General features: G+C 45.6%; 1 protein-coding gene across 2 annotated transcripts in view; it reads right to left on the bottom strand.

The window, feature by feature from the left end:
• Window positions 1–10,801: 10,801 nt before the first annotated feature.
• Window positions 10,802–15,283, bottom strand: part of PELI1 (pellino E3 ubiquitin protein ligase 1) — a 46,129-nt gene continuing 41,647 nt past the window's right edge. For both annotated transcript variants that reach the window (XM_017818946.1, XM_017818945.1), the window contains exons 5-7: window positions 14,505–14,702; window positions 14,205–14,393; window positions 10,802–13,237 (exon numbers count right to left, since the gene is read on the bottom strand). In XM_017818946.1, the coding sequence (XP_017674435.1) occupies window positions 12,671–13,237; window positions 14,205–14,393; window positions 14,505–14,702 (954 nt within the window). In that variant the 3' untranslated portion in view covers window positions 10,802–12,670. The remainder of the gene's footprint in view (window positions 13,238–14,204; window positions 14,394–14,504; window positions 14,703–15,283) is intronic.

Genomic DNA, 15,283 nt, shown 5'->3' on the forward strand with positions numbered 1-15,283 from the left:
GAAACCTTTCCAGACAGGAGCTTAGGAAGATGCAGAGTGGGACGGCAGTTTTATAGGGCAACATTTCTGGCTCTCAAAATTAACACAGATGACAATTTTGAAGATTATTTTTATAATGTCAACCAAAGGCTAACTATTATGGCTCAGGATCAGACCTGTGTAGAGAAGACATGACTGGCCTACATCTACACTCATGGGCCACCACCTGACACGGCTCTTTCTAGGACAGTTTCTTAATGGACTCCATGAAGACACTGTCATAACCTAAGGACAACCCATAAAACTGGGATGCCAAGTCTCTCCTGTTGCTCCTAAATGCTCTGGCACATATTCCTCCATGTTCCTCCTGGCTCTAAGTCATTCCTCAGCATGGTAGACATGCTGCATATGTGGCTACATTTCACGCAGTTTCTTCTTGGTTCTCTCTGTCTCCAGTAAAGAGGCTGTGTAAAATTAAAAGCTCTTTCTTCTGTATCTGGATTGAGCCCAATTTATCACATAGCAGTTTATTCTGATGGAGTACATTAATACCTGAGTCATCAGGGGCTCTGGCTTTTTTTATGTCAGCTTTCCAGGCTAGCTTTGTTACGTGCAGTGCTCCCTTTGAATCTGGACACTGCCACCCCAACATTACAAAAGGAGGGATTCTGGTGGGATGTTTTCAGGAAAGTGTAATGGGAAACAGTCTCGTCTGAGCAGCACCTCAGGCAAGGAAAAAGCTCTTGCTTCTGAGATTACTTGTGAGTCAAAATGTGCAGTTTCAAAGCAAGTAATGGTGTGGAGTGAGAACAAAAGTACAGAAAAAGCAGATCAAGTTGGTGATGTCTAAAGAAGGTAACAAGGAAGCGGGGCTGGGATCTTACGGGCTTTCAGAGATCAGAATTAGATTATAGATACCACAGGGTTCAGTACAGGTTTTATTTTAAAGATCAGAGATAAAGGCCTGGAATTATAGATGTTTTGAGACTTTGCTCTGCTCTAGGTTGCAAGATCTGTGGGTAGAGGTACAGCCACTGGCCAAGTTCTCTCACACACACAGCCTGCTGAGAGGAAAAACACACACCTTTCTGCATTTTAAAATTCTACAACTGAGAGGCTGTAGAATGATGTGGGTGCCCAGATTAAACAGAGGGAGCAGCACCCTGTCCCCTCACTGCAGGCTCACCCAGCCAGCAGCTTTCTAAATAGTGCCTCAGTCCTCTGTCTTTGACCTTGAGTGGAAGTCACAGGGATTAAAGCAGGTGGGGACCACAGGGAGGATTCTCTTCCTCTAAGGGCATGACAGGTAACAGCCATTATTAGGAGAGGGATCTGTGTGGAAAGCATCACCAGGTTTTTAAGCACACAGTTCATCTTTGCTTGTCTTACCCCGCTGTTGCCCTGAGCTCATCACAGCTTCAGTGTCACTACTGTGATTTGATTTAGGTCAAACATATTTCCAGGAACCGCTTGGCGTGACAGCAGAGGGCAGCCTTTCCCCAGACTTCCAGAAATGACGAGTACATGGATTTCAGACAATCTTTTCTTGTCTCCTGGTGTCTGCTAGCTGCCAGCAGAAGCCTCCGTAGGAATAGAGCAGCTGATTCAAAGCAAGCAGAGATAGAAACAGCACTTCAAATCGTATCCTTGCATTTGCACAGCTTGGCTTCTCACCAGAGGGTGATCAGCTCTTGCACCTCCTCATTATTCATCTAAGGTGATGTTTCCCTTCCAACTTATATCAGAGTTCAACATCAAAGTAATTAAAAATCCACGCTAACTCTTCACCTTGACAACAACGCATAACAGAAAATACATCATTCTTGGTGGGGAGTATGTCAAAATCAAAGTGACATTTTTCAGTGCTTGACATGCTGCATTAAAAAGCACCTCTGTTAAGAGACCTACGCAGCTGGCTGAATAAACCGTGGTGTGGGTGAGGCCTCAGATTACTTCATCTGCTGGTGACTTTTCAAAAGAGCCTCAGATATGCTCTGTGGATTCACCCAGCCCTGAAAAGCAAGGAGAAAAGTGATCAGCACTCTAATGTCCTGCCCCTTTTTATTCCCTGCTCACAGAGCCAGAAGAGGAATGCTTACTGGGACAGGGTGTTTTGAGATGACCAGAGCCAAGCTCTTTCTAACATCTCCTGGATCCTGTGGAAGCATTTCTTATTACCACATGGCAACAACCTTGTCCAAACTGTGCTTTTGTACTCACTTGACTGATAGTAGTCTGGCTGTTTCACAAGCACAAGAAAGATGCAAAGATGTCTTCTTCTGGGAGGTTGCTCCTGATGCAAACACAGAAGAACACAGATTTACTTCTATGTAGGATCTGCTTTCAATTTCTACTTTTTATCCTGCTTCTGTTCTCTCAAAACATGTTAATGGCATCCAGATGCTTATTAACACGCTTCATAGTAAGAACCAGAGACAGGAAATACAGGCCAGATGAGGAAGAGAAAAGCTTAAACAACAGTTAAGAGAGCTGAGAGGAATCCAGAGTCAGCAGGACCAAGTTAAAATTTACTCTGGAGCCTTCAAGAAACTAATCAAATGGTTGTCAGTGAGTGACAGTATAAACTCCAGGGGACAGAAGAGGTCCCACAGGACCAGAGAACCTATTATTAATACTTAGAGGGACATCCAAATACAGCATTAATTAATATTAAAGGCCCACATGAGCCTTAAAGCCACTGCTATGGGCTTACAAAAACAGGCCGTGTCTAATCAACTCCATTCCTCTCTTTGATAAGGCAGCTGGCCTGGAAACTAGGAAAGGGAAGTCACAGATGTGCTGCATCTTCACTTGAATCATACTGGCTAATGCAGCCACCAAAGGAAATGGCCTAGACAGCATTACTGGGAGGTGAACAGGCAATCAAGTTGTTTACACTCAAGGTGTAACATTCACCACATCCCCGGCTCTGTCTGTCCCATCAGCCACTGCCACGGGAACATCGGCTCCCAAAATCTGACTGAAGAGGTAGGAGACTGGATTTCTGTGCAAGCACCATGCGGGGTGGGAGTCACAGGGCGACATTTATTTTCACACAGGAAATCACCATCAGCGAGGAAATTACACCAATTCCCTACACCATGCTCAAGGTCTTGGAATTCTCGAGCATCTTTTCTTTACAAGACATGCGGGCAATTCACCCCCAGTTCAGCTTTTAATGAAAGAAACACTTAAAACACTCTTCTACCAATCTCCCCAGCCCACAGAGCCTGCTGCAGCCTGCTGCTTCCAGCTGTCCCTCATAGGAGCCTTCTCATCCTTTGAAAGTTGCCCTCTTCTTTCCCAGCTCTGCAGAGAAATCTGGCTAACTAGGAATCTCAAGGCCATTCTAATGCTGTTCTCCTCTCTTCCTGGCTGCATTCATTATTAATAGCTCATCATTAAATGTTAATACATTGAATATCAGAGGTTTAAGGCTTGTTAGGCACCTTTTCTCCCTTTTTTTTCTTCCAGGTCTATTTGTTGGACAAGTTAATTCAGTGTCGTGCTGGGGAAGGTGCTGATCGATAACAGACATACCTTTTGCAGGAAGCTGCTTTTTTGCTTTATTTCCAAGCTCTGCAGAAGTGCTTGGAATACAAAAGCTTTTGCTTGGAGTTGTTTCTTTTTTCTCTAAGAAAACAAACCCCAAACAGTAGGTAAATATTGGGTCCCAACTTGCTCCTTGGTTAATTTTAGTAGATGTGAGTTTATGAGTTCTATCTTTGTTCACTGATGAGTTGGTTTCACAGGGAAGATGGTCTGTGTAGGACTGATCCTAAGAATGTGAATGGTGGGTGCTCCAGGAGAAGCACTGAAGGCCATGGTAGGGAGAGAGCCTCTCCATCATGTTTTTTAGGATGGAATTTGCTCCACCCACATCCCAGGGGTGCAGCAGTGACACTGTCAGCAGCACTAATATTTGCTTGCACAGGGTTGTTGCAGTGTGGATCATCCCCCTCACCTTGCAGTTAAAACCTGACAGGAGGACTCTGTAGAAGATCCAAATTGCCGAATGGTCGGGGCTCAGGCACCCAAAATTGAAATGCAAAATTGGGTAAGTCTTTGAAAGGACATACAGCACGTGGGACATGGGCAGGGACCTTCTCTCTTCACTCAGCAAGCAGAGGGGCCTCAGAGAGGATGAGGTGAAGCTGAAGACAGAGTTCAGGAAACAGAAGCAAGAACCTGTCAGTCTGGCAAACACAACCTATGAAGAAAGATCAAAAGGACTGATTCAGCAAAGAGAAGAACAGGCTGAGGAGAGACATGCTGAGAGCCTCAACTATGTAAAATGCTGCTAGAAGGAGCTATGGCCTCCACGTGCTCTCAGTCCTAACTGCTTTAGTCCTAGTGTGCTAAAGATGTCCTTCTGGGGGGCCTTAGATTCAGGAAGAGGAGCCATTTTTTCTCTAAGAGGATGGCTGAACCAAGGACCAGGCTGTCTGGAGAGGCTGGGGAATCTCCATTACTGCAGATTTTGAAAGAATAAGCAAGTGGCACGCTTGCAAGCTGCATTTGGGTAGAACTGGCCCTGCCACGGGGCAGACTAATAAAGGAGAGGACCTTCCATGGATCTGTGGTTACATTATGAACAATACATTCTTAAATCAGCTCATGCAAAGGAACTTGCATCTAAAACTTGCAAAAAAATTGTTTTGTACAACCTGGGAACTCTTATTGGTGGTGGTTGTTGTTTTTTTTTTTTCCTTTGAAATAGTGAGGAAATTCTAGATACACTGATGTTTTGAGTATTAAGAGCAGAGTTGGGTTAAATATTGCCCATCCTAGGGACTCCCAGAACTGCTCTTCTCTTCCTCTGCTGTGTCCTGGGGAAGCCCACCTCAGACATACCACCTTTATTCTTCTATACTGTGAATTAGCCCCTAAATTACAGTCTGAAACGTTGTTTGGGGCCAGCAGAGCCTAAGCCTCTTGCATGATACTACTCAACATATTTTTTTCACTGCAGAAGCATAAATAGAGCCTGGCTTTATTAACCATTAGCCTATAAAGTTAAAAGTATAACAAAATACAGGCACACATGGTCTATAAATATATTTATGCTGTTGTGAGGAACATTAACCCCAGGCCTCCACGGTATGAAAAACACTTCACCATATAAATAATGTGCATTTGGCAATACTGGCGTAGGGACAGGGGGACTGGGTTTTTTTTTTTTTGCTTTGGGGCTGGCAGGGGCTCTAGGCAAGCCCCACTTTGGCAGAGGCACTGGCCCCTGCTCCAGCCATGGCTTCCCTGGCAGGCAGCTGCCAAGGAGTTTGCCGTGAGCATGATTCATCATCACCCAAAGGTGCTTGAACACACCTTCTGCTTCTCCTGCTCCAGAACAGGTGGAGTGAGATTTTCAAGTGATAAAAGAGTGACGCTGGCAAAAAGTGCTGAGTAACACTGAAAACCCCCGGAGCGGTGGTGGAGCCGAGTCTCTGGCATCGCTTACCCTGCCTCCTCAGGAAAGCTGCTCTGGATCCACTTTTAACGTGAATAAGTGAAAAGGCATCACATATCCGTGCCCTGGGTGGTTATGTGGTATTTAAAGACCCGCTGATTGATTTAGCTCCCCTTCTGAAGTGAAGCAAGGGCTGCTTCAGTGACCTGAGGCCCTGGCAGCTTTGCTCTGCTGGTGTGTTCACAAGCTGTGGGAAGGGGCAGAGGATGGGAAAGGTGCCCACATCCCTGTGACCTATCTCAGGCAGCATTTATCCCCCAGCACTGGTGCAGGGTGACACCACAGCCTCATTCTGTGGTGGGAGCCATGGACATGTCCCCTTTACAGGGCAACACAAGCTGGGCAGGTAAGACCATGACCTCTCAATGCCCTGCAGCTTGGAGCCTTTCATCCCCTCTGGAGTCATAACTCAGGTGACTGTCCAGACAAAATGAAAGTGGGCACACCTGCACCACAGTCCTACAGAGACTTTGGAGACTGCCAGCCACTGTGCCAAGGGGAAGCACAGGCCAGAGAGAGGAAGGAGGCCAATTGAAAAGCCAGGCTCTGCCTCCGTGTTGCTCAGGGCTAACTGAACTGTTGATGGCATCGCTGGAAGCTGCATTTGCTTTTAATTGTCCTCGTTCCACTGAATAACTAATTCTCTCCTCCTCCCACACGACAGAAAAAAAAAAAAAAAGAGGCATGGGATTTTTGGAAAGGATGAGTTGACTCAATTCCTTTCATCCAGCACATGACAGCGAGCTGCAGTTTTTAGCTTTGCATCCAGGCAAGTTTAGAATATCGCTGCATGCGTTTGTTTTGTTTCAAATCTTCTGGGATCAGCTAAAAATATTATTGTGGAGAGATGTAGATATGGAAGCACTAAAGGCTTCGTATTCATCCAGCTCCTGAATTACAGCCAGCCAAAGGAAATTACCCAGGTAGATCCCTTTTGTAAGATGGTTATATTAAAAAATGATTTTACATGTGTCAGAGGGCTGAGAAGTGGGAGGTGCTGGGAATCTGAGCATGATCCAGGGAAAGAAGTGTATTCCTTCAACCCAGAGACAGGCTTAGCTCGTCCTTCATGAGCTGTTGCCCAGGAAAGCCATTGCTCTCTTCTTATCCTTGACCAGCTCATGTTTCCAGCCTTTTCCAGGACAGACTGAAGGGAAACCCTATCTAGGCTGAAGACTAGATGACCAAGAAACCCCTCAGAGTACATTTTGCAGGGCCTGAGTGCAGACAACATGGTTCAGTGCATTAAAAGCCACATATTTCAATAGAATCAGTTAATAACCACAGCAAACATGACAGAAACTTTCAGATAAGACATTTGCAGAGAAAAGTGAATTTAATTTTTTTTTGGGGGGGGGAGAGGGGATGTTTTGAAGCAGAAACAAATACAAGGGCCAACAGAATGAGATATAAACAAGCAGACAGTTAATCTTGGGAGTTGGTGGTAAAGAAAAATACACCTAAGGAAGCTTTTCCCACTGAGTGATTGAACTGTACACTGCACTTATATCTACTGTCTGACAACGTGAACTATCATTTCCTCCCTCCTCTCTCTGTGCTGTTCACGCTTCGTGTGGTGCTCCTGGGGATTCCTCAGAGTCCAGTGTGCGCTCTGCAAGGGCTGTAGAGAGGAAGCCTTTTCATGAGACCTTTCCACTACAACAAGGAAAAACAGACAAATCCTAGCATGAGTTCTAACTCCAAAGGACTCCACTCTCATTGTATTTCTGAAAGGCAGCAGATCTCCAGTACCAATCTCAGTACAGGACTGGTATTACAGACATAGACAAGGTAGAGGAAGGAAACTGGAGCACATTCATAATTTACTCTTGCCTCAGAGCTGTTTAGGGACACTAAATCAGCAAAGTATTCAAAATAAAAACATCACAATATTGCAGGCATTGACAAATTACAAAGGAGTTGCCTCTGACAGGAGGAAAGTCCTTCTGGACTTGATCTCTAAGGTCATTTGCACCCCTGCAAGGTATCTGAGCCCCTGTATGGCAGCGATGGCAGAACCCAGGACCTGCCGGTGCCTTTGCTGCTGCCACAAACACATCCCCACCAGCAGAGCCAGGCAAACAGCACAGACCAGCAAACAGCACAGGCCAGCAAACAGCACAGGCCAGCAAACAGCACAGGCCAGCAAACAGGGTGACTTTGGTGCTGGTTCCCATTCCCTCCTGCCAGCCCTGCAAAAGGGGCAGTAGGACAAGAATGGAGAACTGGGCACAACAGCAGCAAAATCAAGAGTGGCAGGGAGTGGGCAGGAAGCTCCTGACTGCCAGAGCTGGCACTTTGCCTCTGGTTACTCATCCTCCCTTGAGCTCAGCCTTGGGAAACACAGCCCCAGGCGATGCCTTACCTGATCCCACACAGGCTTGTGCCAGGCAAGGTGAACAGGACCTGCTTCTGCAGTTCCTTGCTCCTTGTGGCTGCATAATGGAGTGCATCTGCCAAGGATGGAAGGCAGGAGGATGGGCAGCAGCTCACAGGGGGTCCAAGGCAAGAACATGAAGATTCAGGCACTGGGGCTTACAGCTAATGCCATTCCCTAACGCTGCACCGATGCCCAGGCACGTCCAAAGCCACCAGCCCCGCTGCAGGCTGTGTTTGGGATGGCTGCTCTCACAGAGGCACCTTAGGCTTGAAGGAGTAACAGCCCATTTTTTCTGCTCTTCAAATCTGCCCCCTTTTTGCTTTCAGGACAGGACATGGGACCAGATCAGACCAACAACCAGTAGCACCCAGCACAGCTGAAGGAGGCGGCTGTTCCTTGTGCACCCATCAGTGTTTCCCCGGCTCAGCTTGTGTCACCAGCTACGTTTCCATGGGATACTGCTCCCAACAGCACAGCGACGTAGTGCTGTTCTCTGTGAGAAAACAGGGTCCTCTGCTCTTGCTGCTGGGAAGGGGCAAGGTCTGCTGCTGCCCCTGCAAAGACCACACTTGCCAGAGAATCCCTGACCCACGTCACAGGAACCATCACAGCTCCTGCAGAGATGCTTTTCCAGATCTTCTTTACAGGATGCACAGCAGCACTTGTTTGAGTGATCTCCTGCAGCCACAAAGGAGCCTTAGAAACTGCATTTCTAGGATGATCACAGCCCTTGGTTAAAGCCAAGTGCTACGATTAAAAATAGATGAGCTTTGCCAGCATTTTTACAGAAAAGGGATGAGCCAAGACTAGAACCAGGAAATGTGGTCTAATCCAACAGCAACCAGGCCTGATCCAGGCTGAAAGACAGCGTACAAGTAGCTGTAGTCATGATGATAGATTTATATTGCAAAACTGGAAATGTATTTTTAGAATGGAGCCTGGAAAGTGTCACTTCAGAAAGCGATCGAGCACGGCATGGCAGGATCATTATGAGATTTGCAGAGCACCTTCAAACACAGGAGTCTCCTGAGGTGACTTCATCATGGTGTCAAACCTTCCAGGAGACTAGGCTCATTCTTGCAGGTGTAACAAGCCTAGCACAGATGGGATTAGACCACCTCATCCACAGCCTGCACCAAACAGCTCAGAGCCACAGGTCCCACAGGTGCATGTGGGACTGCTCCAATCCAATGGCTGGGTTGGCCAAGGAACTGGAGCGCTCCGTTAGTGCCAGACTGCCCACCCAGGGAAAAGACCCCAGGAACCTCCCTATCAGCTCCTGCCCTGCTGCCAGCCAACACACTGAGCTGCCCCACTGCTGCTTTGGGGGAAAAAAACCCAAACAAAACCCCCAAAACAACAAAAAGCCTTTGTTAGCCAGCTGCTGTGCCAAACTGCTGCCTCCTACCACTGTTCAATCCATGCAATTTCTTACAGCTGAAGAGCAAATTAAGTTAATTAAATCACATCTCACTGCGCAGGACAGAGCAGCCATGCACAAACCAGCTGCAGAACACTGGCTGCTGATTTCCAGAAGCACTTCTGCAGCACTTCAACAAACTTTAAGGCTGGAGAAGCACCTACACCTAACCTCATTTTCACATGCACTCCCTTATCAATTCCTCCTAATGGCAGTGCTCTCCCAGGGAACAGTCCTGTCCCATCTGCTGTTTGCATCACCAATGCTTCTGCCAGTTGAGCAAACCTTTAAAACCAGGTGAAGGCCACAGATCCCACCTGGGGCTGGTTTTTGCAGGTGCAAGAGGCTGATTGAGGCTGTCACAAATGGAGCTGTGGTTTGTCTCAAAGCCAGCACGGTGCTGCCTCCTGCACCTCGCCCAGCTCCAAAATTTGTTCAGAAGCAATGGCCTTAAAGTTCAGAGTGCTTCAGTCAGCTGGTTGAGTCTAAGGGATCATTTTACTTTTAATCTGATATTCATTTTACCGTTTACAGAGGACTATTGTTCCAAACAAGAACAGAAGCCTGGCAGACCTCAAATAGGGAACCTCAGTCAGAGCTGCTGCTATTAGTGATGGAACTTGCTCCTCAACTACTCAACCTTTGCTATCCTGCTTTTGACAGTGGGATCTCCCCATATCAAGCATTTGAATGCCCATGTTCTGCCCTTTTAAAAATGGGATTAACAAGCCCAGTTTGGGTCAAGAGAAGTATGCAACAGGCAGAGAGCATGGGGCAGACTCTGAAGACTGATCTTAGCCTAACACTCCCCAGAGACACAGCCAGTTGTGCTCTGACACCTTTGTATGGGGAGTCTCTTTTTGGGGGGGTGAGGGTGGCGTAGCAAAGTACAGTGAAAGCAGAATGTATCATCTTAAAGAGGGTAGAGGCTTAAGGATGGCTGCATGTTGGGCGTGGACCTTTCTTCTTCCCCTCTGCAGTCCGATGTGCCTCTACCCAACGGCACCACTGGCTCCACACCAGCCTCCAGCTGTGCCTCCAACCCAGGGTGAGTACATCGCTCTCCACACTCCTCCTACCATCCCCTGCTCGCTCTGTGCCCACAGTTCAGCTCTATGTTACTCACACTGCTTTGCAGCTTTCATCATGTCCTTTTCTGATTTTTCATGTTCCCATAGCCAACAAGATCAGGGCCACGGAAGTGTCAACCAGATTTTGTGGAAGATGGAATCAAGAGTTCTTATCACTTTAGAAGAGCCCAGACATTTAGTTCAGGTTTTGCTCACATTTCAGTATTTTTAACTTACTCAGGGAAGAGATCATTTAAACAACACTCTCACCTTTGTTAACACACAGCTAAATATAAAATATGTTAAGAGGTCACATCTGACAGGAAACATTCAAAGCCATGACCAGGAAAACGTGCAAAGTCTTTACAGCTGCTGCTTTTCTGTGCTCTTAACCCACATGCACCATACAGACACCTTAGGTGACAAAAGAAGGGCCATCCCCATCTCTTGGAAACAAAGCCACAGACAATCCCAAATTTCTATTTTTGAAAAGTGTTTACTCATGTAGTTTGAATAAATTAATTTGCAAATAAAAATTAAAACTACAGTATACTATAGTTTGAATAAGATGATTAGAACAACTACAATACAGGGATTTCTTGCTGCATAAGTTTCATTACTTAATGCATATAATCTGGAAAATGTCAAAATCAGTTATATTTCTATGGAAAGGGAGTAACAACAGTTACTTGTACATGACAGCTAACTGAACTTATAGTACAGGTTTCCTGACACATGCATTTCCTGAGTGAACCAAACAATATATATAATTTCTTTTTAAAAATGGAGAAATAATTGACAGTCAAAGTAAGTAATTTATGACATCTAAGCAACACAGGTCTCTTTAAACCAAGAAAATTTTAGAACAGCTTCAAAAGAAAAATGAAAGCTATGCTATAAAGTACAGAAATTTGCTACTGTCAATTAATTATACAGTACATATTTTGGAAAAAAAAAAAAGTACGAAGCTGGCCGAAAAAGCTCAAATCAACCCTAAAAAGGTCAGGTTGTGTGTTTGCCTTGAAGCACAGTGGGTCAGCAGCAAAGCTGCATGTAGTGCACTGGTCTTTTCTGGTGGATATGGAGGGAATGGAAGGGGAGAGAGGGGAGAGCAGAGAGAGACCAGTTAACCAGAGCCCAAGCACAGCATCTCACACTGAGGGGTCTGAGCCCAGCCCAGCCCCAGCTCCCTCCGACAACAGACAATTGTGACCAGCTGCCCAAGGATGCTGGGACATGGGCACACATCCCCTGGGTACCAAGCTCCACCTGTGTTCCAGCTATGGCCTCGATGAGCATCTGCACATGGTAAAAGCCCCCCACGTACCAGTCTGAGGGTGGAAGGCAGAGCATCCACCTGACAAACCCCTCCCAAGCTGGGATGTGGCCAAGTCACAAGTTACTCCCCACACTTGTGCCCGAGTGCCTCTGCCTCTCCCCTCACCCCCACCCCAAACAGCAAGGAACAGAACAAGCCTCATCTTTCAGGTCTGTTCATTTTAACATTGGAAAAACCCTCACAAATGTCACTAATGCTAAATAAAGAGAAGTGTTAGCGTGAAGGGAGAAAAAAATCCTTAATCTAGACTAAGTTGCATATTCAAAGAGTCTGGTAAATATTCTCCTCATAGCCAGATCTTGAGTACAGTCCTACCAAAAAGACATTTTAAGAAGTCCTTCTTCGCTACCTTTCGACACGGTTAAAGTACAACTTTATGCCATCATAATTTGCATTAGCTTTGTTTAAAAAGCATTTTAACTATTCTAAGAACTCAATATTTTAGATTAAAAGATTTTTCTACCATTTCCATCTCACGTTCTTCTCCATCCAGAACTACTCTACACATCCAACTGCCAGATGTAACACACTATGACCATGCTACTCTCTAAACATTCTACAAATGTTCAATAATAAAGATAAATAGAAAAGAGTTAATATACATGTTATATTTTACAATGTTTGCATCCAAGCTGTAAACTAATGTTCTTTGAACTTTTTACCCTCCATATACAAAAAGAATGAAACAACTTTTAAACACTTGTGGGCATGTGATTCAAAACCATTAAACGGAAGGCATCGAAGTTCACTCTTACAACACTTCCTTCACCTCTTCAGAAGTAGTTATTAACTAAAAAAAGCAGGAGTTCTCCCCCTTCTCCCCCCAATTTCTTCTATTTCCAGACTTTTCTCAACAGAGAGGGATTAAGCTGTTGTAACAAAAAAAAACAAAACCAAAAATTCTTCATCTTAATGCAAACCAGCAAAGCCCAGAGAATATGAAAAAACAGTTGGTTTAAAAATCAGAATCGCTTAGCTTATCAGTTTACTGCAGTCCTTGTTAACACCTGTGTTAGTCAAGAGGTCCTTGGAAAATGAGTCTGATGTAGCCCTGCTCACCAGCCAGCTGATGGGCACAGAAGGGACAGGCTGCGTGGAAAGTGTGAGTACCGTGAGGGAGAGGGATTTGGGACCAATATGCAGTTGTCTTTTCCGAGCACACGTGTCCGCACGGGCTGAACGCGTGAGTTGGAGGTCCGGCGTCCACATAAAACCCCGCCTCGCACCCGAGCCACAGCGGCACGTAGGGGCCGACGGAGCGGCACATGGGGCACTCGCGGTCCTTGCCGTCCCTCTCCTCCTTGTTTCCCCAGTTGTGGTAGCCGTGCACGTGGCCACAGTTCAGGTACACCCACGGCTGCTTTTCGTCTACAACATCTTTCCTCTTCATGCTGGGGAAGGCCAAGGTGTTGAAGCCCACGGGGCACTGGGGCCTGGCTGCGTTGATCTCCTGCCGCAGGGCCTCCAGGTGCTTGACGGTGGGGGTGCGGGACAGCCCCTCCGCCGTGCGCCACAGCAGCGTCGCCCCGCACAGGTCGATCAGAGACCCATCCTGGAGCTGGTTCGTTTCGTTCTCAACCTTGTGGTGGACAGAGACAAAGAGAGGTGTCACCTAAGGGTGCCCGAAGAGGAACATCGTGCACTTCCATAATACAGATCCAGACAAAGTTTCGAGCAGTTCCTGACTGTCTATATAAGATGCCCATGGAGAGCGCAGTATCAGCTTCTCTCTCCCCTCTTTTTTTTTTTTTCTGAAAAGAACTTCCACCCCAACATCTTAAGAAATCAGTGTGTGCATTAAAATAGACCGCGTTAAGTCATGAAAAGTTCCTCTCCAATCTCAACTTCTCTCAACCCCATCCCTACCTCGAGCACTCCCAACTATGCTACTTCAACTGAGGAATGGCACAAGCCTTCTCTAGTCCTCCATCATATTTTAGACTGTTTTCTTCAAACACACCTTTACACACGGCCTTCCCTTCCTTCAGAAAGTCACCTGTTAGTGCTCCAAGATAAATACTTCACTGGAAGTGTTCAGTGTAGCATTTCTTTTTGCTGAGAGATCCCAAAACCAATTATCTCCTGAAATATCACCAAAGCTTTGTATACAAGAGGAAGGGGAAAACTCAGAATGCAAAGGTGGGAATTAATATCCAACAAAATCATAATTATTCTTTATTATTCTATAAAAAAGGAGAAGTGGGAAAACCTTCAAAGCATACACTCAAGAGGCAGAATCAGAAAAATACTCTTTAAAATGCGCACAGGACTAGGACAGTTTGCAGAAATACATAGTAGATCAGCAACTCAATTTAGAAGAGCAGTCTAGATGTGCAATGAAGTACTAGTTTGCAGATAAACTCAGTAATTCAGGTTGAGCAAGATATCTTTGTGTATGAAGACAAGACACAGAAGTCAGTGTAACTAACTGCAGAGGTGACAACTACACTGAATTACAGCAGATTCCAGCTCTATGCCCAAACTTTACCACTTATGGCTGTATTCATTTTGAACAGGTTGCATAAAACACTGGTCACTGCTCTCACCATTTTTCCCCTCTGCTGAGCCGATCTGGTTTCACGGAGGCTGAACACATTCCCACACACAGAGATCTCTCTCCACACCCCTGGCTTGGAGTCCTCTGTGAATCCATTACGAGGATGCATAACAAGAACCCCATTCGTTGTTAGTCCATCCATTTGCCCATCTGATGTCTTCCACTTCGCAGCTTTCTCCTAGAACAAATTACATCAATGAGAACTTTAATTTGTCTGAAGCAGAGCTATGAATTAATTTTAAAATAAGCCTGAACTGAACTTCTGGGGGAGAAAAAAAAGTCTCCTTACCCCAAGAAAAATGTTTTTCGAGGAGTCAAATCCTGCAGCATATATTCTTGCTGTGAAAGGAGGGTTACGTTCACATATGATTCTGCAGGCAAACCTTGATATAGTGCTCTGCACAGACTGTGTATCTGAATTACTCTGACTTCCAGGAACTGTATCTGTTACTACAAAGTCTATAGGGCTCTCCGTTGACCGACCGATCTGGAAAGAGATTAAAAAAAAAAACCAAAACGGTCAGAAGTTTGTCTTTGGGTCTGGGAATATTCAAATTCGAAGCACTTGTGATAATATAAAAATCATGATGTTATAGTTTAAAGCATTCCCCTCCACCCATCTAAAGCCTAATCCGAATTAATGAATTATTCTGCCTTCAAGTGATCGCAGTTATTTTGAAAGCTGGGTACGGCCAACTAAAGGAAGGGGAAGTAAAATGATGTAATTAAGTAAATTCTGAGATGATTTCCCACTGAAGGCCTTCTCATCAGAGAGGTTACACTTGGGTCAGGTGGACGAGCTGCAGCAGCACCAAACAGCGAGGAAACAGCAGTTAGAGGGAAGAAAAGTGACATTCAGTCACTTTGCATGCCTGCAATATTCTGAACAATGCCAGACTAGTGGAGGTGTAGATGTAGGAAAATTAGATAATGTGAGCTGTCTCTTCAGCTCTGGTGGGGCACTGAGAAGGAGCAAAACTTTTGTTAAAGACCAGGTACAAGGTGCTTGTGGTAGAGAGGGGTTATGAAAAGACTCACAGAACACAAGAATTCAACATCTGACAACAA

Source organism: Lepidothrix coronata, unplaced genomic scaffold, assembly GCF_001604755.1.
Source record: "Lepidothrix coronata isolate B3197 unplaced genomic scaffold, Lepidothrix_coronata-1.0 Scaffold71, whole genome shotgun sequence".
Taxonomy (NCBI): Eukaryota; Metazoa; Chordata; class Aves; order Passeriformes; family Pipridae; genus Lepidothrix; species Lepidothrix coronata.